Source organism: Bubalus bubalis, chromosome 19 (assembly GCF_019923935.1).
Source record: "Bubalus bubalis isolate 160015118507 breed Murrah chromosome 19, NDDB_SH_1, whole genome shotgun sequence".
Taxonomy (NCBI): Eukaryota; Metazoa; Chordata; class Mammalia; order Artiodactyla; family Bovidae; genus Bubalus; species Bubalus bubalis.
In genome coordinates, this window is record NC_059175.1 from 38,280,428 (window position 1) to 38,306,760 (window position 26,333).

General features: G+C 39.1%; 1 protein-coding gene across 12 annotated transcripts in view; it reads right to left on the reverse strand.

Moving 5' to 3' along the window:
- The window catches only part of SPEF2 (sperm flagellar 2), a 209,611-nt gene that overhangs the window by 95,978 nt on the left and 87,300 nt on the right, over window positions 1-26,333 (reverse strand). For 11 of the 12 annotated variants that reach the window (XM_025270631.3, XM_025270630.3, XM_044932613.2 and 8 more), the window contains 5 exons: window positions 24,888-25,144; window positions 19,426-19,534; window positions 17,868-18,025; window positions 9,882-10,055; window positions 4,742-4,816 (listed from right to left, as the gene is read on the reverse strand). In XM_025270631.3, coding sequence (XP_025126416.2) covers window positions 4,742-4,816; window positions 9,882-10,055; window positions 17,868-18,025; window positions 19,426-19,534; window positions 24,888-25,144 — 773 coding nt within the window. The remainder of the gene's footprint in view (window positions 1-4,741; window positions 4,817-9,881; window positions 10,056-17,867; window positions 18,026-19,425; window positions 19,535-24,887; window positions 25,145-26,333) is intronic. The other variant, XM_044932611.2, reaches the window with a different exon arrangement.

Consider the following 26,333-nt stretch of genomic DNA (forward strand, 5'->3'; position numbering starts at 1 on the left):
AACTTTAGTGAGCACCAGAATTCCCTAGAGGGCTTTTTAAAACACAAATTGCTTGGCCCCTCCAGGAGTTTCAGATTCAGTAGGTCTGGGGTGGGACCAAGTATCTGTTTTTCTAAAAAGTTCCCAGGTGATGCAGGTGCTACTGATCTAGGACTGAACTTAAAGAACCACTGTGTTAATAGATGATCTAGGGATTTCAATTCCATTTCACTTTCATCTTTTTTTCCTCTGTTCTTACATGTCCTTAAAATGAAATGTCATTAATGTTTATAACATTGACAAAATATTTACGGCTAAGTGGCTTGGCAGCACCTAAACTATGAGTTAAATCAGAAGGCTAGCACTGGAACAGTCCCAGTACTAATACATGTATTAGTACTAATACAGGTCAGCAGAACTAAAGAGGACGAGATTTCCAAGCATTTATTTATAGAACTCTAGTCCCAACAGGGGCTTCCCTGGTGGCTCAGATGGTAAAGAATCTGCCTGCAATACTGGAGACCCAGGCTCAATCCCTGGGTCGGGAAGATCCCCTGGAGAAGGAAATGGCAACCCATTCCAGTATTCTTGCCTGGAGAATCCTTTGGACAAAGGAGCTTGGTGGGCTACAATCTATGGGGTCTCAAAGAGGCAGACATGACTGAGCAACACTTTCACTTTTTAGTCCCACTGGATACTCCTCCGAGAGAGTTCTGCAGTCACAGTGTTTTAGGATATTACACAGTGTGCCTCCCACTGCCTTAGAGATAGATGATCACAGGACATACATATCTATATCAACATCTATCTCCATGGAGAGTAAATACATTTTAATTTGGGGTAACACCGCATTTTTCTGAAATTGGTTGATTAAGGAAAACTCTTCAGTTAGCCCTTATGTAATGCCTCCTAGTAAGGTCACAGAGTAGAAAAGTCCTTATTTTATGAAGGAATAAAATAGGGCCATGGCAGATGGTTGAAGATAATAAATTCTTTAAGAATACCATAAATACAATTGCAAATGGCATTTCAGTGTCAAGAGTAGCAGGGAGAAGGGTAGGGATTGATCTGATACGCAGGGAAAAATAAAGATGAGTCAAAGATGCCAACAACAGGAAACAAGGATAAATTTGAAGGAAGGAAAAAGGAGGTGGCTCCTCAAGCCATGCTTTCAATACAATTAATTGGTATCAAATAGCTTGTGAAGTAAACAGTTAACCAATTAATAGCATTCAGCTCCCAAAGGTATTAGTTCCAAATATAAAGAATTAAAATTACTAAGACTTCCTCTTAATGAAGTAAATCCTGTTATACATGCCAAAACAACAGTACTTCTATGTAGAAGAAAGACTTCTAAATCTTGATCAAGAGTTCATCTATTTCAAATATTATTCAATACAGTAGAAACTATGTTTATGGAAATAGAAACAGACTAGTAAAATAAAAGAAAAAAGAGTTCTTGAATTTACTCAAACTGAGCTAACTGCATGATTTAAATGGATGTATATTTTGCTGGGTGAAGTTGTATTTGCTTATGGTTTGAGTATACTTTTACCTAAAGATGCTCTCAAAGCATGTACATTATTAGGTCTAACTTGATGATTTGGACAGGACTGGAAAAGGTAAGTTTTCATTTTAATTCCAAAGAAGAGCAATGTCAAAGAATGTTCAAGCTACCATACAGTTGGGCTCATCTCACACACTAGCAAAGTAATGCTCAAGATCCTTCAAGCTAGGCTTCAGCAGTATGTGAACAGAGAACTTCCAGATGTACAAGCTGAGTTTAGAAAAGGCAGAGGAACCAGAGATCAATTGCCAACTTTTTTTAGATCATAGAGAAAACAAAGAAATTCCAGAAAAACATCTACTGCTTCATTGACTACACTAAAGCCTTTGACTGTGTGGATCACAACAAACTGTGGAAAATTCTTAAAGGGATGTGAAAACCAGAGCGCCTTACCTGTTTCCAGAGAAACCTGTATACAGGTCAAAAAGCACAACAGTTAGAACCAGACATGTAACAAAGGATTGATTCAAAATTTGGAAAGAAGTATGTCAAGGTTGTATAATGTCACCCTGCTTATTTAATTTATATGCAGAGTACATCATGCGAAATTCTGGGCTGGATGAATTACAAGCTAGAATCAAGATTGCCAGGAGAATTATCAACAACCTCAGATATGCAGATGATACCACTCTAACGGCAGAAAGCGAAGAGGAGCTAAAGAATATTTTGATGAGGGAGAAAGAGGAGAATGAAAAAGCTAGCTTAAAACTCAACATTCAAAAACTAGGATACTGGCATCTGGGCCTATCACTTTATAGCAAATAGAAGGAAAAAAGGGGGCTCCAATTTTCTTGGGCTCCAAGATGCCTGTCGATTGGTGACCGCAGCCATGAAATTAAAAGATTCTTGCTCCTTGGAAGGAAAGTTATGACAAACCTAGACAGCATATTAAGGAGCAGAGACATCACTTCACCAACAGCTGACAAAAGTCTGTATAGTCAAAGCCATGGCTTTTCCAGTAGTCAGGTATGGATGTGAGTTGGACCATCAGGAAGGCTGACAACCTAAAAATGTATGCTTTCAAATTGTGGTGCTGGATAAGACTCTTGAGAGTCCCTTGGATTGCAAGGAGATCAAACCAGTCAATCCTAAAGTAAATTGACCCTGAATATTCATTGGAAGGACTGATGCTGAAGCTGAGGCTCCAATACTTTGGCCACTTGATGTGAAGAGCCCACTCATTGGAAAAGACCCTGATGCTGGCAAAGAATGAGGGCAGGAAGAGAAGGGGATGACAGAGGATAAGATGGTTAGATAGCATCACTGACTCAATGGACATGAGTTTGAGCAAACCCTGGGAGGTAGTGAAGGACAGGGAAGCCTGGTGTGCTGCAGTCCTTGGGATCACAAAAAGTTGGACATGACTGAGCGACTGAAAAACCACAACAATGCATAAGTATATTTGATTTCTATTTTTGATGATTCTGTGCAGATCCTTCATTTGCTTTTGCTGATCACAATGAGAAAGTAAGGGATTCATAGTGTAAATGTGGAAACTATTCTCCTATTTGTAAACAGGCGAGAGAAAGCATATAAATTATAGCCAAAACTCTAGCTAAAATTTTAATCTCACCAATGTTAACTCACAATGACTAGTTACATAAACCTATCAGGTTATATAATCAGAAAAGGGTGAAATGCTTTGAGAATCATGGATATGCATTTTTGAATGCCAAAATAGAGATCCTTTTAAGCCATCATTTTGTGAACATTGCACAATCTTGGGCCGCGATTGCACTGGCACTCTGTAATGAAAAAGTAAGCAGTGGTACATCATGACAACCCCCTGAGCATGTACTCCGCAGAAGTCAACTGTGTGTGTGCATAACTGCATTTCAATCTTTGATTTGTTGCTGTAGCAGCTCCAGGGCTTTTCTGGTGGCTCAGTGGTAAAGAATTCACCTGCCAATGCAGGAGATGTGGGTTCAATCCCTAGGCTGAGAAGATTCCCTGAAGAAGAAAATGGTAACTCCCTCCAGTGGTTTTGCCTGAGAAATTCCATGGACAAAGAAGCCTGTTGGGTTATAGACCATGGAGTTGCAAAGAGTCAGACACAACTTAAAGACTGAGCAGGCACGCATGTAGCAGCTTCAACACTATTGTTGTTTAGTCACTAAGTCACGATTGACTCTTTTGCAACCCCACGGACTGTAGTCCGCCAGTCTTCTCTTAGGATTTCCCAGGCAAGAATACTGGAGTGGGTTGCCATTTTCTTTTCCACAGGATCTTCCCAACCCACGGATCGAACCTGTGTCTTCTGCATTGGCAGGAGGATTCTTTATCACTGAGCCACCTGGGAAGCCCAGTGGCTTCAACATACAGTGCAACTAAATATGCTTTTAAGAGCCTGGCATTTCTTCGGCCAACTATCAATTATTTACAAAATTTTATCCCCCTTATTTCACAGAAACAGTTAAGATAGAAAATAAATGAAACTAGATCAGGAAAAATACAACCTAAATTAGGTCAAAGCAGGGAGAGGAATTAGAAAGCAGACTCCAGGATATAGGTCCTTGTTTAGAAACTAAAATCTTAGATGCTAATTTGGTTCTGAATTTCTAGACAGCCAATATAGAAAAGGTAGTGCTATCATTTAGAGGTACTAATTATTTAGCCATGTAGAGGAAGAAAAAATTTTCAGTCCCTTTCTTCTGAATGAAATTTCCCACCTAGGATTTTACACAGAGGCCACTGAATGATGTAATGGGCATACTATCCCTTCAGAAAATGAAATACCAGGTTATTATTAGTATAATGAAAGTTTCATCTCCACTGCTGTTGTGTTGAGGACTTTATATCAAAGAACTTATCAGTGAAAGCAATTTCATGGAAGCTTTCCAAGAAAATATGGTTCAGCATGTAGTTTTCTGATGGCATAATTTAGCCCAAGGGTAACACTTATAATATCTATGATGATTGAATATTCTGTATCTTAGATATCAGAGAAGGCAATGGCATCCTACTCCAGTACTCCTGCATATTCTCTAAATTATTCCTCACAAGCATCACTTTCCTCAGTAGGACCTTTGCTAAGAGCCAGGCTACAGAAAGACTGAGGTTTTCTTTGGCAAGAGTTTATGATTTACAAATGCCTGAAAGAAGGGCTCAATGTACATTACTACATAAATATCACTATTTTCACTGAGAGTTATAAAATGCAGAATTATATTTAATCATATTTATCTTAATCTGTACCTTTTCTTTTGAGTGAAGTTTCACTTTTCTTCCCTTTTCCTTCCTGAAGAGGTTCTCGATTACCATGCGGGGGTTCTAAACAAAATTTAACACATAAATATCATTTATGATTTTTTCTGATAGCTGGTTTATGATTTGTAAGCAATCAAATGTGATTTCTCAAAACAGCTATATTTGTGAACTGCCTAAAATGGCTCAGACCTTTACTGTGAGTTAAAATTAATCTGAAGTTAGACTATGGATTGAAAATTCTTGAATGACAACCCTGATAGGACTATTCTATTTTGTGACATTGAGAAGTTGAGTCCTAAGTTTAACATCAGCATTTGGTAGTGAATTTGATTGTTGTTGTTCAGTTGCTAAGTCATGTCTGACTCTTTTTGAACTCATGGACTGCAGCATGGCAGGCTTCTCCGTCCCTCACCATTTCCCAGAGTTTGTCCAAATTCATGTCCATTCTGTTGATGATGTCATCCAACCATCTCATCCTCTGTCACCCTCTTCTCCTTCTGCCTTCAATCTTTCCCAGCATCAGGGTCTTTTCCAATGAATCAGCTCTTCCCATCAGGTGGCCAAAGTATTGGAGCTTCAACTTCAGCATCAATCCTTCCAATGAGTATTCAGGGTTGATTTCCTTTAAGATTGACTGGTTTGATCTCCTTGCTGTTCAAGGGACTCTCAACAGTCTTGTCCAGCACCACAGTTCGAAAGCATCAATTCTTCGGTGCTCTGTCTTCTTTTTGGTCCACCTCTCACAACAGTATGTGACCACTGGAAAGACTATAAGACTTAACCATACAGACCTTTGTCAGCAAAGCAATGTCTTTGCTTTTTAACACACTGTCTAGGTTTGTCAGTGAGTTTGATTATAAACTCTTTAATGCAACATACATGCAGAGTTTTAAAAGTTAGTCACAAGTACATTTGAAGCAGATGGCTCTATTAGTATTTGGAGATAGTTCACTGAAATGATTGTTATACAATAAGATGACTGGATCTATAATAAGAATGATGCCAAAACACTTTGAAGGAGAGTTAAATAAACCATTGTTTTGATATGGCACATTCTTGACCTCATACTTGGTTGCCTTGTGACTTTCACCTTCCATTGTGCCTTGACTGTAACTTGTAATACAAAGGATTGTTTGGGAATATATACATTGGATTGCCTGGAATAAATTAAAAGACATGCTGGGAAAGGGGGAAATGGGAAACTGATGACCTGGAGGTCAGTAAGATTTCCCAAATAATAATTTGGTCTTTGAAAAAATCACTACATCCCACATAATCCACCAAACAGGTTCAGTCGTCTTTCTCTGTTTGCCCTAGGTTACAGTTTGTCCTCCTCGTCATAAGGATGCACATATGGGGCAATTTAAATGTCTGTGATAGAGTTTGTCTGACCTATTCTTCGTATTTAGAAGTGACAGTTATAAGAATGTGTAAATGCATAACATATCACTTATGTTTAAATATCTCAGCTCCAAAAACAAAAATTCCATAGAAATAAGACAACCTCTTTTGTTAATCTCTATAAAATGACTTTTAAACATCCAAATAGTTAAATAGTTAAACACCAAACTCATTCATAAATAAATAAATACAAAGGTTTGAATTAGTTTTTTTTTTTTTTTTTTTTTTTTTTTAGAGGTAAGGTTAATAAAAAAAGTCTAGATAACCTCTTAGTACCTTTAATAACAATACTCTGGGTAACCAACATTTTAGCTCCAAACTTTAGCAGAAGGCAAGAGAAAAGGGGGTGAAAATAGGGACACCTGAGATGATGAACTTACAAAATACTGTGAACAAGTCTAATTTCTGCTGGGAGTAGCATGAATTCTGCCTCTTTGAAAAACTTATTTCCAAAATGTATTCTGAAATCTCCAAATATACTCTTAGCAGCATGGATAGCACTACCATGCTTTGTCACACTTAGAACTTTAGTTTTAAATTACATTCTGACATTTGATAGTGGACTTGATAATAAACCCTTTAATGGAACAAAAATGTGAAGTGTTAAAAATTTAATCTCAAGTGTACTTGAAGAAGATAAAAAATTCAGAACTGTAAAAAATTAATAAATAGAAATCACAATTAAACAGAGTTGAGAAACCAAAAGGGGGAAATCTTTGGCCCTAAGAGGATAGTATTACCCAACAGGAGGAAGAAAGATTCTTCTTCTTTCCTGACACGGATTCAGCCAATGAAAAGCCATGGACTCATGGGGTACTATGGACCTTCCAACTTCCTTTTCCCTCTATAGAAGCATTCTCCTTCCCTAGTCATACGAGGACTTATATAGGGCTTGCCATAGTTGCAGACCCTGCATTATCATTCCCTGCTAATTCTGAATAAACCCACCTTCACTGGAGAAATATTTGACACTCTATTTATTTCAGGTCAACAAACCCATATACGGTGTAGAACTGTCAGTTCAGTTCAGTTCAGTCGCTCAGACATGTCCAACTCTTTGGGACCCCATGGACTGCAGTACGCCAGGCTTCCCTGTCCATCACCAACTCCTGGAACTTACTCAAACTCATGTCCATTGAGTTGGTGATGCCATCCAACCATCTCATCCTCTATCATCCCCTTCTCCTCCTGCCTTCAGTCTTTTCCAGCATGAAGGTCTTTTCCAATGAGTCAGCGCCAAAGTATTGGAGTTTCAGCTTCAGCATCAGTCCTTCCAATGAATATTAAGGACTGATTTTCTTTAGGATGGACTGGTTCTATCTCTTTGCAGTCCAAGGGACTCTCAAGAGTCTTCTCCAACCACAGTTCAAAAGCAACAATTTTTTGGCACTCAGCTTTCTTTATAGTTTAACTCTCACATCCATACATGTCTACTGGAAAAACCATAGCTTTGACTAGACAGACCTTTGTTGGCAAAGTAATGTCTCTGTTTTTTAAAATGCTGTCTAGGTTGGTCATAGCTTTTCTTCCAAGGAGCAAGTGTCTTTTAATTTCTTGGTTGCAGTCACCATCTGCAGTGATTTTGGAGCCCCCCCAAAATAGTCTCTCACTATTGTAGAAATGTATTTGAGCAAAATGACCTTTAGTACTTAGTGTACAATGCTTCCTTCTTTACACCATTTCTACCTTGGTTTTTTTTTTTTTTTTTTTTAGTAAATCATTTCTCTTTTCTTCTCAACTTTTAAAGAAAATTGTAATTGGATGTTTGCTTTGGGCTTGTTCAGAAGTCTCTGGCTTTCAGTTCTGAAAATGTTCTTTTGAAAAGCACTAAATTTTTTAATATAAATATAAATAAACCTGCTGGGAACTTCCCTCCATAAAACTGCTTATCCCAGCTTCCCCGAGCTGTAAGGGCAGTGTGACCTGTGCTGTGGCCCCATCAGCATCTATTAGCACTGAGATCTCCTCACAGGGATGCCTTGTGGTTGGAAGACAGTAATTAGGCCTCTGGGGGTGAACGCTTCTGTGCATTTTATTTTATTTATTTTTTAAAATTTATTTCTTTTAATTGCAGGCTAATTAATTTACAATATTGTAGTGGTTTTTGCCATACATTGACATGAATCAGCCAAGCATTTTAAAAGCTCAGGCAGTAGCCCTGCCCTTGCGGGAAGAATGAGACAGATACATACAACCACTCTTTGAAGCAACAACAGCTTTATTATTCCTCCAAATGCACAGTATTCAACTATACAATTTTAAATTCACAAGCAAACTTAAGAAACTTAGAAGACTGCTACAGATGGGTTTCAGGGAATGGCTCCAGTACATAGAGACTCCTGGTCATGAGGCTGAGGTGAAGAAAGGGAGGGAAGGCCATGGTCTTGGGTTTGAGGCCTGAGTGGACAATGCCAGGCCCCACTGAGCCTCTGTGGAAATTGTCTTCCCCAGTTAAATAGCATTTTTAAGGTTTCCATTAGTCCTCCAGACCTCTGCTTTGTTTTTTGAAAGGAAATACTATGTATGTTTAATTAAAGGCTTTGTGCTTCATTGTTCATATGATAAAAACATTTTTGTGTATCTTGTCTTTAATTAAGTCCCATTTTGTGGAATATAATGGTCTTTAGTAGACCATAATAAATGTTATTAAAGTTTTCAAATTTATTTGTTTAATATAAGTAAACTTAATTTTGAAAAATCAGACCCATCTCTGATCTCTATGAAGAAGAAAGATTATAGTCTTTAGAAATGCAATCATGACACAATAACAAGCAAACCTAGGTGGACTTGGTAACTGCACAGTTGACCACTTACAAAGCCAAAACCAGAAACTAAAGTCACGTTTGTTTCATATACACAGCACTAATTTGATCCTGTCATGCTCCCAGTATCATACATTTCAACAGTTGAGCATTTCACTTTTGTCATTATATACTCTACCATTTCATGGTCCATAGTGGTTAAGGATACAGAAAGAACTTAAGCTAAAAAATATTCTCTATATAAACTGTCCATGTATGCTATATGTTGTAAAGATACAAGTTTACTGAGATGTCGGGAGCTTGTTTCTAGCCTTTTATAATTGCATAGCACAAAAGAATAACAGTTACATATGTATTCTAGCCTCTAATGGATGCTGTTGATTTGTTCCCTTATTCTTGTGGGCAACTGGTTATGTTCTCATTTTGGTAAGGAGGTCTCAGTGTTCATGAACTCAGCTCTACCACTCCAACAAACAGAAGTCTGTCCCCTTGATCTGCTCTATGCTCCTTATGGTTATTCTCTCTGTGCCTCCCCTTCTCTTGTCTGTGGTCTTATTCTAATCAGTAGATCTGGGCATGAGGATGCCCACATGGAGGGATCCCACGTGGTCAGGTACCTGCACTTTGGGACAGCCGTGCTCTCAGCTGCTGCTGCCTTTCCACTTCATCTGAGAAGACAGCTTCCTTTCACATGACTGATGCTGTTCAAAGCCTGACTCTGCTGCTGCTGCTAAGTTGCTTCAAGTCATGTCCGACTCTGTGCGACCCCATAGGCTGCAGCTCACCAGGCTCCCCTGTCCCTGGGATTCTCCAGGCAAGAACACTGGAGTGGATTGCCATTTCCTTCTCCAGTGCATGAAAGTGAACGCTACTGATAGATAAATGGACTGGTACTATCATTTACAACTGCTTTCTAAGTGAAAATGAGAAACTTGTTGACAGGGTTAGCAATCACTGTCAGTCACCTGATGCTTGCTTTCCTTTTGCAGCAGGAGTTTTGGACCGCTCCTGTGGAAGGTGGACTTCCTTCTCTTTCTCTGGTTCCGGAGGAGGAGGGGGAGGAGGAGGAGGGGATGTCTTCTCAGTCAGGGAAACTTCTTCTTTTCTCTCAGCTTCCTTTTCTTCTAATTTCTTTTTCACTTCAAACAGGATGATAAGAATGGATCTTTATTAGCAACTCCAGACACCTACTATTTCACATAAACTAAGATAAACCTAACTTAATATAAAATTGCTCTCACTGAATTAAGGCTAAATTCATGTTTTAAATTATCTAGGCCTTAAAGCTGACATTTGATGTCATCTCTGTCTGGTTAGAAATACCACTTCCCCTGCCTCTGATGGAGATGGTAATGACATGTGTGTGTGTGTGTGTATCTATAGCAGGTAGAAGACTTGCTGACAGTGTGCCGACTTTAAAACTAACAATCTAGAATTAGCTAATATACTGGGATAGGAAAGTAAAGAATTACGTCAAATTTTCTAGTGGATAAACGAGGTGAAAAAAGCCTAAAGAGAAGGTGAAGGGCAATATGACAGAAGAGGTGGGGATCGGGAGGACATAGAAGGGAACAGAAATGCATGCGGCACCAACTTCTAGGGGTAAATACATATAAAGCATTTAGAATGGTGCTCAGTACTCAAATAAGACTTAACAAAATTCATCCATTCATGCACTAGCTAGTTATTCAATCTCAGTGGTGCCCTGAAGGAAAGGAAGCCTTATAACAATAAGATAAAACTATGCCAATCCTGTGGGGTTCCCAGGTGGCACTGGTGGTAAAGAACCCATCTGCCAATGTTGGAGACATAAAAGACACAGGTTCAATCCCTGCGTAGGGAAGCTCCCCTGGAGGAGGGCATGGCAACCCACTCAGTATTCTTGCCAGGAGAATCCCATGGACAGAGGAGCCTGGTAAGCTATGGTCCATAGGTTCGCAAAGAGTTGAACACGACTGAAGGGACTGAGCATGTGTGTGAGCCAATTCCATCAATAGGTAAAACTATACCAATACTGTAAATAATAGTAATACAAACAATGCTAGGCACAGTTGTGGCTGCCAGAGATACAAAAGTAAAACAAAAGAGAAAAATCACTGCCTTGTGAAGCTTGCAAACCATAAACATGAACAAAGTTAAGTCACATAAGAAGCTGGAAGGTGGTAAGCACTCTAGAGAAAGTACGTAGAGCAGAGGGAAGGGCGTCGAGTGCTGTGGGGCAGCTTTTACAGTTTGTTTAAATGGCGTGCTTTGCAGGGTAGGCCCACTGAGGAGGTGGCTATTGAGCAAAGACTTGAAGACATTGAGGGAGTGTGCGTTCCAGGCAGAGGAGACAGCTCTGGGGTCCTGAGGGGGTGTTTCTGGATTGTCTAGGCTCCTGTAATTGTTAGGGCCCTTTGCCCTTCTGGATTCAGGCTCACCTTACCCAGTGTGCCCTTCCCACCCTCCTTGACTTCCCAGTGCTCCACCCTGGAAATGGCCACAACTTTACCCCTGTACCAATGGCAGTGAATACCTGCACCCTTGTATGGCTATTTCTCCCATTGCCCTCAGATCATTCTTTTCAACTTGGCAAGATAAGGAGGATTTGTTTTATTGGATTTTTTTTCAAACTGGAAATTAATCTTTTCTGATTATGAAAGTAATATATAATTATTGCCTTTAAAATTTCAACAATGTAGACAAATAAGCTGAAAGAGAAGTTTCTTGTTAATTCTCTTCATCCTCCTTCTTCCCTCCTCATCAAAGACTGTATTATTGTTAAAGAGAAAACCATAAGCCCAAAATGGCATCACTTGTGCTAAATAAATAAAGTCCATGATACCAAACCTATACTACCTGCCTCAGTTGCAGTTTCTACCTTCCTCAGAAGTATAATTTTAATCAATCAGTTTGGAATTTTCTGGTTGGCACCAATGAGATGATCTGTCATGTGGGCCCTCTCTATATCACCTCCCCTCTTTATCAAAGAAGAAGAGTCAATCTGCATGGCAAAGACCCCTGCGGTTCCCTTCCCCCAAAAGATATCCTGGCCCCAAATAACCATATTTTCCCCCTTTTGCTAAAGACTTCCCTGTTCCACCCTTGTGTCTATGAAAACTTCTACTTTTTACTTCCCTTCAGAATGTTAGATGGGACATTGTTTGGTCAGGAATAGTTGAATAAAGCAAGTTAGAGCTTCAGATTTACTGGGTTGAATTTTATTTTTTTATTAGCATATACTGTCACTATTTTCTGTGCTGCTGCTGCTGCTGCTAAGTTGCTTCAGTCCTGTCTTAATCTGTGCGACCCCATAGACGGCAGCCTATTAGGCTCCTCTGTCCCTGGGATGTTCCAGGCAAGAATACTGGAGTGGGTTGCCATTTCCTTCTCCAATGCATGAAAGTGAAAAGTGAAAGTGAAGTCTCTCAGTCGTGCCCGACTCTTAGCAACCCCATGGACTGCAGCCTACCAGGCTTTTCCATCCATGGGATTTTCCAGGCAAGAGTACTGGAGTGGGTTGCCATTGCCTTTTATTAATTGTTGCTGTTGTTTTAATTGCTTAGTCATATCTGACTCTTTTGTGACCCCATGGACTGCAGCCCATCAGGCTCCTCTGTCCATGGTATTTGCCAAGCAGGAATACTGGAGGGGGTTGCCTCCAGGGAATCTTCCCAACCCAGGGAGAGAACCCATGTCTCCTGTATAGACAGATTCTTTACCACTGAGCCACCTGGCAAGTTCAAATTTAATAATAGATATACTTTTAAAAACAAAAAAGGGACAATTTAAATATAACCTGATTTTTCCCACTTAACAGTATATTATGCTTATTTTAAAACAGCAGACTATTCATAGAAGTGCCATATCCTTTTATTTTTTGTTTTTAACTTAATTAGGATGTTTAGTACAGAGCACTGGACTAGGTAAATATTTGTTATTTTAATGACAAAATATTTGTTAAAAATAATTAATGGATTGGAATGTAAATCTTAAATAAGTGGCAGTGGATTCTGTTCATATAATAAGTGACTGGAATATAAAATCTTTAGGAGAATGTTGAAGAGTCTGATAGCTGGCAAAAACACTGATTCAAATTTGTAGATGTTTGAAGCTACAGTTCAGTTCAGTTCAGTCGCTCAGTCATGTCTGACTCTTTGCAACCCCATGGACTGCAGCACGCCAGGCCTCCCTGTCCATCACCAACTCCTGGAGCCTACTCAAACTCATGTCCATTGAGTAGGTGATGCCATCCAACAATCTAATCCTCTGTTGTCCCCTTCTCCTCTCACCTTCAATCTTTCCCAGAATCAGGGTCTTTTCCAATGAGTCAGTTCTTCGCATAAGGTAGCCAAAGGAATGGAGTTTCAGCTTCAGCATCTGCCCTTCCAGTGAATATTCAGGACTGATTTCCTTTAAGACAGACTGGTTCTATCTCCTTGCAGTCCAAGGGACTCTCAAGAGTCTTCTCCAACACCACAGTTCAAAACCATTAATTCTTCGGTGCTCAACTTTCTTTATAGTCTAACTGTCACATCCATACATGACGACTGGAAAAACCATATCCTTGACTAGATGGACCTTTGTTGGCAAAGTAATGTCTCTGCTTCTTAATATGATGTCGAGGTTGGTCATAAGTTTTCCTCCAAGGAGTAAACATCTTTTAATTTCATGACTGCAGTCACTATCTGTAGTGATTTTGGAGCCCCCCAAAAATAGTCTGTTCCCCATCCCAAAATAAAAACTGTTTCCACTAGTTCCCCATCTATTTGCCATGAAGTGATGGGACCAGATGCCATGATCTTAGTTTTCTGAATGTTGAGCTTTAAGCCAACTTTTTCACTCTCCTTTTTCACTTTCATCAAAAGGCCCTTTAGTTTTTCTTTGCTTTCTGCCATAAGGTTGGTGTCATCTGCATATCTGAGGTTATTGATATTTCTTCTGGCAATCTTGATTCCACTTTGTGTCTTAACAGCCCAGTGTTTTGCATGATGTACTCTGAATATAAGTTAAATAAGCAGGGTGACAATATACAGCCTTGATGTACTTCTTTCCCCATTTGCATCCAGTCTGTTGTTCCATGTCCAGTTCTAACTATTGCTTCCTAACCTGCATACAGATTTCTCAAGAGGCAGATCAGGTGGTCTGGTATTCCCATCTCTTTCAGAATTTTCCACAGTTTGTTGTGATCCACACACTCAAAGGCTTTGGCATAGGCAATAAAGCAGAAATAGATTTTTTTCTGGAACTCTCTTGCTTTTTCAATAATCCAACAGATGTTGGCAATTTGATCTCTGGTTCCTCTGACTTTTCTAAAACCAGCTTGAACATCTGGAAGTTCATGGCTTATGTACTGTTGAAGCCTGGCTTGGAGAATTTTGAGCATTACTTTACTAGCATGTGAGATGAGTGCAATTGTGTGGTAGTTTGAGCATTCTTTGGCATTGCCTTTCTTGGGGACTGGAATGAAAACTGACCTTTTCCAGTCCTGTGGCCACTGCTGAGTTTTCCAAATTTGCTGGCATACTGAGTGCAGCACTTTCACAGCATCATCTTTTAAGATTTGAAAGAGCTCAACTGGAATTGCATCACCTCCACTAGCTTTGTTCATAGTAATGCTTTCTAAGGCCCACTTGACTTCACATTCCAGGATGTCTGGCTCTAGGTGAGTGATCACACCATCATGATTATCTTGGTTGTGAAGATCTTTTTTGTATAGTCCTTCTGTGTATTCTTGTCACCTCTTCTTAATATCTTCTGTTTCTGTTAGGTCCATACCATTTCTGTCCTTTATTGAGCCCATCTTTGCATGAAATGTCCCTTGGTATCTCTTATTTTCTTGAAGAGATCTCTAGTCTTTCCCATTCTATTATTTTCATATATTTCTTTGCACTGATCACTGAAGAAGGCTTTCTTATCTCTCCTTGCTATTCTTTGGAACTCTGCATTCAAATGGGTATATCTTTCCTTTTCTCCTTTGCTTTTTGCTTCTATTCTTTTCACAGCTATTTGTAAGGCCTCCTCAGACAGCCATTTTGCTTCTTTGCATTTCTTTTTCTTGGGTTATGGTCTTGATCCCTGTCTCCTGTACAATGTCACGAACTTCTGTCCATAGTTCATCAGGCACTCTATCTTTCAGATCTAGTCCCTTAAATCTATTTTTCACTTCCATTGTATAATTGTAAGGGATTTGATTTAGGTCATATCTGAATGGTCTATTCGTTTTCCCTACTTTCTTCAATTTAAGTCTGAATTTTGCACTAAGGAGTTCATGATCTGAGCCACAGTCAGCTCCTGGTCTTGTTTTTGCTGACTGTATAGAGCTTCTCCATCTTTGGCTGCAAAGAATATAATCAATCTGATTTCAGCATTGACCATCTGGTGATGTTCACATGTAGAGTTTTCTCTTGTGTTGTTGGAAGAGGGTGTTTGCTATGACCAGTGTGTTCTTTCTCTTGGCAAAACTCTGTTAGCCTTTTCCCTGCTTCATTCTGTACTCCAAGGCTAAAATTGCCTGTTGTTCCAGATGTTTCTTGAGTTCCTACTTTAGCATTCAAGTTCCCTATAATGAAAAGGACATCTTTTTGGGGTGTTAGTTCTAGAAGGTCTTGTAGGTCTTCATAGAACCGTTCAACTTCAGCTTCTTCAGCATTACTGGTCAGGGCATAGACTTGGATTACCGTGATATTAAATGGTTTGCCTTGGAAATGAATAGAGATCATTCTGTCATTTTTGAGATGCCATCCAAGTACTGCATTTCTGAATCTTTTATTGACTATGATGGCTACTCCATTTCTTCTAAGGGATTCTTGCCACAGTAGTAGATATAATGGTCATCTGATTAAATTCACCCAATCCAGTCCATTTTAGTTCGTTGATTCCTAAGATGTCGACATTCACTTTTGCCATCTCCTGTTTGACCACTTCCAAGTTCCCCTGATTCATGGACATAACATTCCCAGTTCCCATGCAATATTGCTCTTTACAGCATCAGACCTTGCTTCCATCACCAGTCACATCCACAACTGGGTGTTATTTTTGCTTTGGCTCTGTCTTTTCATTCTTTCTGGAGTTATTTCTCCACTGATCTCCAGTAGCATATTGGGCATGTACTGACCTGGGGAATTCATCTTTCAGTGTCCTACCTTTTGCCTTTTCATATTGTTCATGGGGTTCTCAAGGCAAGGATACTGAAGTGGTTTGCCATTCCCTTCTCTGTGGACCACTTTTTGTCAGAACTCTCCATCATGACCTGTTCGTCTTGGGTGGCCCTACAAGGCATGGCTCCTAGTTTCATTGAGTTAGACAAGACTGTGGTCCATGTGATTAATTGGTTAGTTTTCTGTTATTTTGGTTTTCAGTCTGTCTGCCCTTTGATGGAGAAGGATATGAGGCTTATGGAAGCTTCCTCATGGGAGAGACTGACTGAGAGGAAACTGCGTCTTGTTCTGATGGGCGAGGCCATGCTCAGTAAATCATTAATCCACTTTTCTGTTGATGGGTGGAGCTGTGTTCCCTCCCTGCTATTTACCTGAGGCCAAACTATGGTGGAGGTAATGAAGATAATGGTGAGCTCCTTCAAAAGATCCCATGCATGTACTTCTACAAAAGTGAAGAGGACCTAAAAAGCCTCTTGATGAAAGTGAAAGTGGAGAGTGAAAAAGTTGGCTTAAAGCTCAACATTCAGAAAATGAAGATCATGGTATCTGGTCCCATCACTTCATGGGAAACAGATGGGGAAACAGTGGAAACAGTGTCAGACTTTATTTTTTTGGGCTCCAAAATCACTGCAGATGGTGATTGCAGCCATGAAATTGAAAGACGTTTACTCCTTGGAAGGAAAGTTATGACAAACCTAGATAGCATATTCAAAAGCAGAGACATTACTTTGCCAACAAAGGTTCGTCTAGTCAAGGCTATGGTTTTTCCTGTGGTCATGTATGGATGTGAGAGTTGGACTGTGAAGAAGGCTGAACGCCAAAGAATGATGCTTTTGAACTGTGGTGTTGGAGAAGACTCTTGAGAGTCCCTTCGACTGCAAGGAGATCCAACCAGTCCATTCTGAAGGAGATCAGCCCTGGCATTTCTTTGGAGGGAATGATGCTGAAGCTGAAACTCCAGTATTTTGGCTACCTCATGCAAAGAGTTGACTCATTGGAAAAGACTCTGATGCTGGGAGGGATTGGGGGCAGGAGGAGAAGGGGACGACAGAGGATGAGATGGCTGGATGGCATCACTGACTCAATGGACATGAGTCTGAGTGAACTCCAGGAGTTGGTGATGGGCAGGGATGCCTGGCGTGCTGCGATTCATGGGGTCGCAAAGAGTCGGACACGACTGAGCGACTGAACTGAACTGAACTGATGTACTGCTACACTCACTGCCCCCAACCCAGCATCAGGCCACCACGCCTCTGCTGGAGACTCCTGGACACTCCCAGGCAAGTCTGGATCAGACTTGTTGAAGCTACAACCTAGACTCAGTTTGTTTTTGCTTTTCAATCTCAACTCTAGAGGTTACCTTCCTCCTCTCGGCCTAACTTCTGACTGTCAAAATAACATGTTAAGCCTTTTATACAATATATTTGTTTTGTGTGAAAGTTTCACATGGATGTTTTGGGGGAGTGGACATTTAGATGTGGAAGCTTGTCTTTGTAAGTGTGAACTCCTGGGTTCCCAAGGTGATTGCGGCTTACACTTATGCACTATTTTGGTGTCAGTTCACCGATAAATCATAGTAGTTAGGTCACAAATTTGGGGATGGGAGAAAGTATTCTACCAAGACAGTTTTAGAACCTTTGTGATATTGATAATTTTGACTATTTTTTATTATACCAAGAAATTACAGTTGTCAGTGAAGTCAGGTATGATTGATAAACAAAAGGGTAACATTTCATTTCTTCCTAAGCTCATCAAAACCACACATTACATTTTTGTTACATAAACTCAAAATTATAAAAGAATTGTAATTACCTTTATTTTCTTTTTTCATTATTTCAGTCATAAACATTTCCTTTACTTTTTGGCACAATGACTGTTTATCTACTTCAGCATTGATTTTTATCAAAATGTTTTCTGGCTCTGTAAACCAGTGCTCCAATGAAGGCCAGTTGTCCAGGAAGCCTACAATTCTGCAAAACCCAAATATTATATGAATATAATATCATGAATTATATGAATATCACATACTGAATATGTGAATATCACATACTGAATATATCATATATATCACACATCACATATGAATATCACATACTGATTGAAATGTTGGAGTAACATTAAGCATGATTTATCTGATGTACATGATGAAAAAACCAGCTGCCAACATATCTGAAAAAAGCAACTCTAAGAAGTCTACAGGCCAGTCCAGCTTTGATGCATGATACTGGATGCTTGGGGCTAGTGCACTGGGATGACACAGAGGGATGGTATGGGGAGGGAGAAGGGAGGAGGGTTCAGGATGGGGAACACATGTATACCTGTGGCGGATTCATTTTGATATTTGGCAAAACTAATACAATTTTATAAAGTTTAAAAATAAAAAAAATTAAAAAAAAAACAATAAAGATGCAACAATGTCACTGGAAAAAAAAAAAAGAAGTCTACAGGCAATGAAATACATCCACTTTAAAGAAGACATCATTTAATGCCAACTAGCCATATGTTTTGAGGTATAGGAAAGAGTAAGAGAAGATTTGGAAATTCTACCATTTCAGGAAACCTTTGATGTGGGTTTAGTTTTCTAAATGAAGTTCTAAGGAAACATCATGTGTACTTATAGTAGACTGAGTACCCTTCTGCTGGCAGCTATAGCCTGAGCCACATAGGTTATCTACTTTTTCATAGATAGAGAAGTTCAAGAGACCCTTGAGTAAGTGTCGATGGTGGTGGTGGTTTAGTCAGTCACTAAGTCATGTCTGACTCTTGTGAGTCTACCAGACTCCTCTGTCCATGGGAATTTGCTTTACTCAAACATAGTCTTGGAATGAGTTTTGTCCTCTGAGAGTAGATAGGCTTCATGAATCAAATTCCTCTTTGTTGCCTCAACTCATGTTTTCAGAATTCTCACGTTTTCAAAACATTGTTTAATTTTGTCTAATTTTTCTTTTCCAATGAGCAAACTGCATACAACGAAAAGAATGCTTATTAAGCATCATTTAATTTTAGTTTTAGAACTACACTCTATAATCTGATGCCTAGATCTTTCAAATTCCAAGATCTTCATTGGCATTTGTTGAAAGAGAGCTGAATTAGGATTCCCTCTAATGAACTTGTAAGTTCATGTAGCCATAAAGGGAAATGTTGCTTGATTTAATTCTTTTTTTCTGTGACTATGATGACTTATACTCTGAATATAAAAGCTAGCACACAAATATTTCACTCAATATCAAAGCTATTTAGTTTTGTTTTACCTATAAAACAGTGAACGCTAGGAAATACATTTTTCCCCTAGATCTGCTGATTCTAAAGTGACTAGTTGCTAGTTTGTTCACAGGGCAAGAAACAAGAAGACAATGAGTTTTGAACTAACCTGTGCTGTATTTGATCTCTTAAATTCTGGTCCTCATCCGTATCTTTGTTTTTAGCAGCTACAGGCTGATTGATATCTTCAAGAGGAGTTTCACTTGAAAATGCTTCAGCTATGATATTGAAATTACTTAATTAGACAATCTGCTACACCAATCAAAGTGGCAGTAACACTGCCAAAATATACTGATACAAAAAAGCCAAATGAATATGGTCCTCCTCTTTGGCTGAATATTAATTAAAATGTTTAACAAAATACTGAAAAAGTAAAGTATAGTTTTGAGGTCAGAATTCAAATTTCCCTTAGAAATTAGGAGAATGTGGTAAAATACAACATTTAAGAGGAGCTCTAGTTTCAAGGTAGAACATCTTGGATTGATCCTGAAGAGAAGGTACTGAAAAATGATGGTTTGTCATAAATAACAAACAAGGAAATCAACACCATGATGTAAAAATTAAGAATGAAATAACGGGGTAGCCATAAAGTCAAATATGCATGTTATTTGTCAATATTATATTATAACACAATAATTTATCTTTCTAGACTTTATGATTTTTCCTTGTAGAAGAGACAGAAAGGAACATACCACAGGAGACTGAAGCCAAAACCAATTTCAACTCCTCTGATTGAGTCCTAGCAAGGATTAAGGAACAATGTCCAGAATACTTATGAATTCAGAATAAATGGAAAATCATAAAGAGGGAAAGAAAGCCTTGAACTAGGTTAAGAGGAACTAGATTACTCAGTTAATGCAAAAGAACACTGAAGAGCAAATTAATAGCACTCAAAAAGATGAAGGCCCCTCATAGGACAGCAATCAATTGTCCTCCATCTATATTCATGATAGAAAAAGAGGAAATTGGTTCACAAAACAGAATATGCTTTTAGGTTATTCAGAAAACCCAAAGATGCTGATGACAATGAGTGATGGAAGAAGACTATGGGAACTATCATGAACCCATGATAACCATCCCATGGTTACTAGCTCATTTTTGTCAAGGACTTCAGAACATGTATCAGCATTCTTCTCTTCCCAAACTGCACCCAGGTTTTGGGCACTTCCTCTTCTCTCCACTTCACTAACATGGCCATATCTTGGATTTTTTGATCACTGTGAAGGGCTCCACATCTGGAATGGCCCCATCTCTACAATATTAATGATCTATGCCCTTATCATTTGTCCTGCCAGCACTCCTCTATAGTTGATGAGTCTCTATGACCCATCCCCCTAAATTTGTACATCGTTTTTCCCAAATTGACAAGCACTATCCTGACTTGATTTTATTATTTTAGCAAACCTGAGTTGCACAGTTGAACATTTTAACTTCTCTCCCTCATCTGACAACTTCAGTTTATATCTTTCTGCTGCACCAGACTTAGATGATATCCATCTCTCTTTTTGACTTGTAACCTCACTGACTCTCTGGCTCAAAAATCAGCTGAGCTCTTTCATATAAGTGTACCCTTTCCTAAAACAGGGTGGGTGGGAGGGAGAGAGAGACAGAGAAAGATACAGAGAGGGAGAGAGAAAAGGAATACTAAAACAATAATGATAAAAATATCCTGTTTCCATTGTTCTTTCCTTTTGTTCAGAGACAAGTTTCTTGAGAGGTATCTTTACTTACACTCTCCACCTCCTCACCCCCATTCACATTCTGTTCCATAGCAATCCATCCTTCCCTGTCCCCCACTCCATTGAAACAGCCCTCCTTCTGGTTATCAAAGACATCAACCCAATGGAAATGTTTCAGTCTTTGTCTTACTTGATTTATAGGTAAAATTTAGCACACAGTTGTTAAATGTTTTTACACATACAGTCAGCCCTCCATATGGGTGGACTCAACCAACCACAGATTGAAAATATTTGGAAAAATAATTCCAGAAAGGGCCCAAAAGCAAAACTTGATTCTTCCAGGTGTGGCAACTATATAGCAGTCACATTGTATTAGGTATTATAAATAATCTGCTGCTGCTGCTGCTAAGTCGCTTCAGTCGTGTCTGACTCTGTGCGACCCCATAGACGGCAGCCCACGAAGCTCCCCTGTCCCTGGGATTCTCCAGGCAAGAACACTTGAGTGGGTTGCCATTTCCTTCTCCAATGCATGAAAGTGAAAAGTGAAAGGGAAGTTGCTCAGTCGTGTCCGACTCTAGCGACCCCATGGAGCCTACCAGGCTCCTCCGTCCATGGGATTTTCCAGGCAAGAGTACTGGAGTGGGGTGCCATTGCCTAGTATACAGGAGGATGTGCATAGGTTATATGCAAATCTCATATAATTTTATATAAGGGACTTGTGCATCCTTGGACTTTGGTCGCTCAGTTGTGTCTGTTTGTGACCCCATGGACTGCAGCCTGCTAGATTCCTCTGTCCATGAGAATTCTCCAGGTAGGAATACTGGAGTGGGTTGCCATGCCCTCCTCTTGGTATCCAAATGGGTTCTGGAATTAATCCCCTGTGAATACTAAGGGAAGACTGTAGTACATTATTTTATATTCACAACAAACCTTGTAAAGTAGGATTGTGATTCTAAAATTGGCCCCCAAATGGTATGGTTTATAAATGAAAGAAAAAGCATTTTATTCCAGTTATCTCACTCCAAGTTCTGAATTTCTTTTTAAATTTTCAAACTGCTCATTGAACTATACCTTCCAAAAGAATGCATACGTGAATATACAGCTCATTGGCTTCCCAAACTGAAAATAGCATAAATAGCACGAAGATCAAGAATCTTGAAAGCAAGTTGGATTGCTTTGAGCTGTGGGCCCTGTTCTGCCAATAAACAGCCATGGATTGGCAGTATCTTCACCAATCCTCAGATACCCTTGAACAAGAATAGGAAGTTAGCTGATCAATCATCGCTACTGTCAGTATAGTCCCTACTTCCTTGTATGGAGAGAAGTAAATTCTCCCTTTTGGAATTTGATGGACAGCATTCAGTGTAAAGCACTGTGCTCAAGAGCTGAAGTAGTATCTAATGGTTTTGTCCTTTTATTTAAATAAACAGTGAAAGGAAGATCTCAAAATTATACAAACTCAAAATAAGGAAGAGTCAAGTGCTCATGCTTTAAATGTCCACCTATAAATATAGGAGGAAATGATTCCCTAAGTCTCTCTTAGCCACAAATGTCATTATATTAGTTGTAACAGCAAACATATTGTACATATACAGTGTGCAATAACATCATCTAATTCTTTAATTAATGAGGGAATCAGCAAGATATTACAACTAGTTCAAATGAAAATCTGCATAAGAGACATATTCACAGACAGGAATGATAGAATAGATGGTAATAGATGAAAAAACTGGTTACTATGTATAGAACAATGTCATACTTGAAATTATCTTTTTCTGCATATAGAAATTAACTATCTTAATTGAATAAAATTCATTTGTATGTCTATGGACAAGAATCATTTGAATAACCATCAATTTCTAAAATATATGGTTATAGAAGAGATGAGTTAAGCCAGTTAAAGGTACAGAATCCTATGAAACCAAATACTCCAAGGGGTCCCATAGACAATACTCAGTCTTCTATTGAAAGAATATCCAATAATCTTTTGTTCATTTCAAAGTCTTCCACTATTATTCCCGATGTGTTTCCTGATGTCCTGCCACTATTGTTCCTGATGCATGTACCAGATTCTCTCAGTCATGTCCAACTCTTTGCAACACCATGGACTATAGCTTATCAGGCTCCTCCATCCATGGGATTTTCCAGGCAAGAGTGCTGGAGTGGATTGCCATTTCCTTCTCCAACCAGATTCTATACTAAGTGTTTAACATTTATCTCACTTAATATATGTGAGACAATAAGAAATATATATTTGGTTTTTGTCTCCTGACACAGAGCTTTGAAAACCCTTGTAATTTCCTATAGCAGTAAGAGGAGGGTTTTTATATTATTATTATTATTATTCATAATAAGCCTCTTTCAACCTTATGCCAAAGAGGTGACTCTTGGGAGGGTGGAGCCCTTCTGCCTGAGCAACCAACTGACCTTTCAGTCCTACCTCTGGGTCTCTAGGGATGGGAAGAGGCTAGAGGCTGATCACCAATGCTCAGTTATATAGTCATTCATACCTACATAATGGAACTCCCATAAAAACTCTAAAGAAGGGGTTCAGAGAGCTTGTGGGTTGGTGAATGCATCCATGTGCCAGGAGTGTGTCACATACCAGACTCCACGGGGGAAGGGTCGGAGCTTGGAATTCTTCCAGACTCTGCCCTGTGTACCCCTTCAACTGGCTGTTCATTTGTATCTTCTATGTCAGTCTTTACAATGGAACAGTAGTAGCAAGTACAGTGCTTCCCTGAGTTCTGTGAGTCATTACAGATAATTATAGACAATCTATCAGACCTGAGGAGGGGTCATGGAAACCCCTAATTTATAGTCAAGTCAGACAGAAGCGTGGGTAACCTGGGGATCCGCTGCATTGAGGCAGACATCTGAAGTGGGAAGAAGTCTTGTGGGACTGAGCCAACTGTGAAAATCTGTGATAACTCTGGGAAGTTACTGTCAGGATTGAATTAAATTCTAGGACACCCACTTGGTGTTTATTAAGAACTGAAGAACTGGGTGGTAGGGAAAACCCATACACCTTTGGTGTCAGAAGTGTTGTGAGTAATGAAACGGTTTCCCTTTAATTATCCAGTAATAATGCAATGAGCCATTCTATTATATATATTGTATTATATATATATATTAGATCTAATTTATATATTATATATATATAACCTAATATATATAATATATATTATATATAAATATATATATAAATATATATAATATATATATATTAGATCTAATATATATATATATATATATATATATATATTAGAAGAAAGAAAGAATTAGCTTTCCAAAGGTCAAATACCTAAATAACTTGCAAAGCTAAGAATGTGTGCTTTTAGTCATAACTACTTAATTTATGGAATAAAGTGATATTTTCATCTCAACAATGAAAAGTAGTTAAACCATGAATCTTGGCAAGACTATTTGACCTCATGATGTAAGGACTTCAGTCAACTGATAACTGCTCCTCAGTTAATACACAATCCAAGGGAAGGATGTTAGCAATCTTTGCTTGTAGCCCCAATGTGGTTCATGAACTTCACTAGAGTAACACATCAAGATATACTAAGTAGCCATGAGAAGCTCCTTCATTCATGCAAGTCTCAAAGAGGGCACCTCGGGGCCAGGGGAGCGGCCCAGTTGATGGAAGGGTTGAATGAGATGCTTTCGGTCACCATGGAATTCTCTACTAGCTTCAGGTTTGGGCTAGAGTGCTCAATACCAGACAGAGCAGGAGGCAACTAAGCTGTGCTAGGTAATTCTTTGGAAGTCTGAAATGGATTCTTTATTATCCACTTACAATTGTAAATGGGAATATTCACCATTTCAAAGAAAAATAAAGAACTCTGAGTTACATAAAAGGACATTTTTAGAAAGGTATCCAGCTTACCCATGATGTCATTCATGCGATTCAGTGAGGAATTATCTGAAATGTCTAATAACATGACAAAATCAAATACAGAAGGGGGAAGAGGCATTTCTTTGGAAGCTGTAGGGTCAACAGCTAATGTGGATGTATATGATTTCTTTCCCTCCAGTTCTATGAGGTTTCTGTTGTAGCCTGTGAGTGCTTCCTCCAGAAGCTTTGCTTGGTTTAATGTCATTGGAAAGCCATCCAGGATCCAGCCTTTATACATAGGTATCTGACTAAATTAAAGAAAGGACAAATAATTAATTGTTTGATAGATACAAATCCCTTTAGAAATAACAACACAATGAATCTTGCCTTTATCTTTCTTTCAACTTCACAGTAACCTCTTTCTGCATAAATTTTACTTCTTTACAGCCAAAATTGGGCTTCCTGGTAGTGCTGATGGTAAAGAATTTGCCTGCCAATGCAGGAGCCACAGGAGACTTGGGTTCCATCCCTGGGTTGGGAAGGTCACCTGGAGGATGGCATGGCAACCTACTCTAGTATTCTTGCCTGGAGAATCCCATGGACAGAGGAGGCTGGTGGGCTACAGTCCATAGGGTTGCAAAGAGTTGGACATGACTGGAGTGACTTAGCATGCACACACAGCCAAAATTAGGCTTCCTATTGTACCACAAACACTGCCTTACTCAAAATCCTTCTGTGGGTCCCTGCTGCCCTCCAAATCCATTCCAGAAGCCTCAATGTGGTATTTAAAATGAACCAGCCACAACTTGCTCCCCTATAACTTCTCTCTCACAGTTTTGAACCATTCACTTTGAACACACCAATCTCCTCGCTGTTACGTAAATATAAATAGTACTTTCTAGCTGCGTTCATAGGTTGTTCCTCTTTAGAACATCAATTTCCTCATTTATACAGCAGGATAACATAACATACCTCACAGGATGCTGGTGAGGACGAACTGAAATAACACATTTTAAGAACTCAGCACAGAATTTAGCATATGGTGGAAACTCACATCGCCAACCTGGAAGGTTCTTCCTACCCCACCCAATCCAGCATGGAGTCATAAGAGCCTGATCTGAACTCCTTTGGATTCTCATTCACTTCCTCACACAATTGGTTAACTCTTACATTTCTTGACTTAGAAAAATTCAAGTGAGTCTTCTTTATCTCAATTAAATTCTAAGTTGCTGAAATGTAAGGATCATTTCTTCAGTTTTTGCATTCAGTGTCATATCCTTTAAAGACAATAGGTGCTCCAAAAACTATTATTTTAGTTCTTTAAATTGGAACACAACTTCAACTTTGCTCTTGCAAAATCCTTAAATTATGTACAATTAAGACTGACTTTTGAGTGAAAAATTATAATTTCATTTCTTTCTCCATTAAAACTCACTTAAACACTTAGAATTCCCTTTCTAAAGGTTTGGAAGTGTGTTTTGGTGCCTGTGTATGATC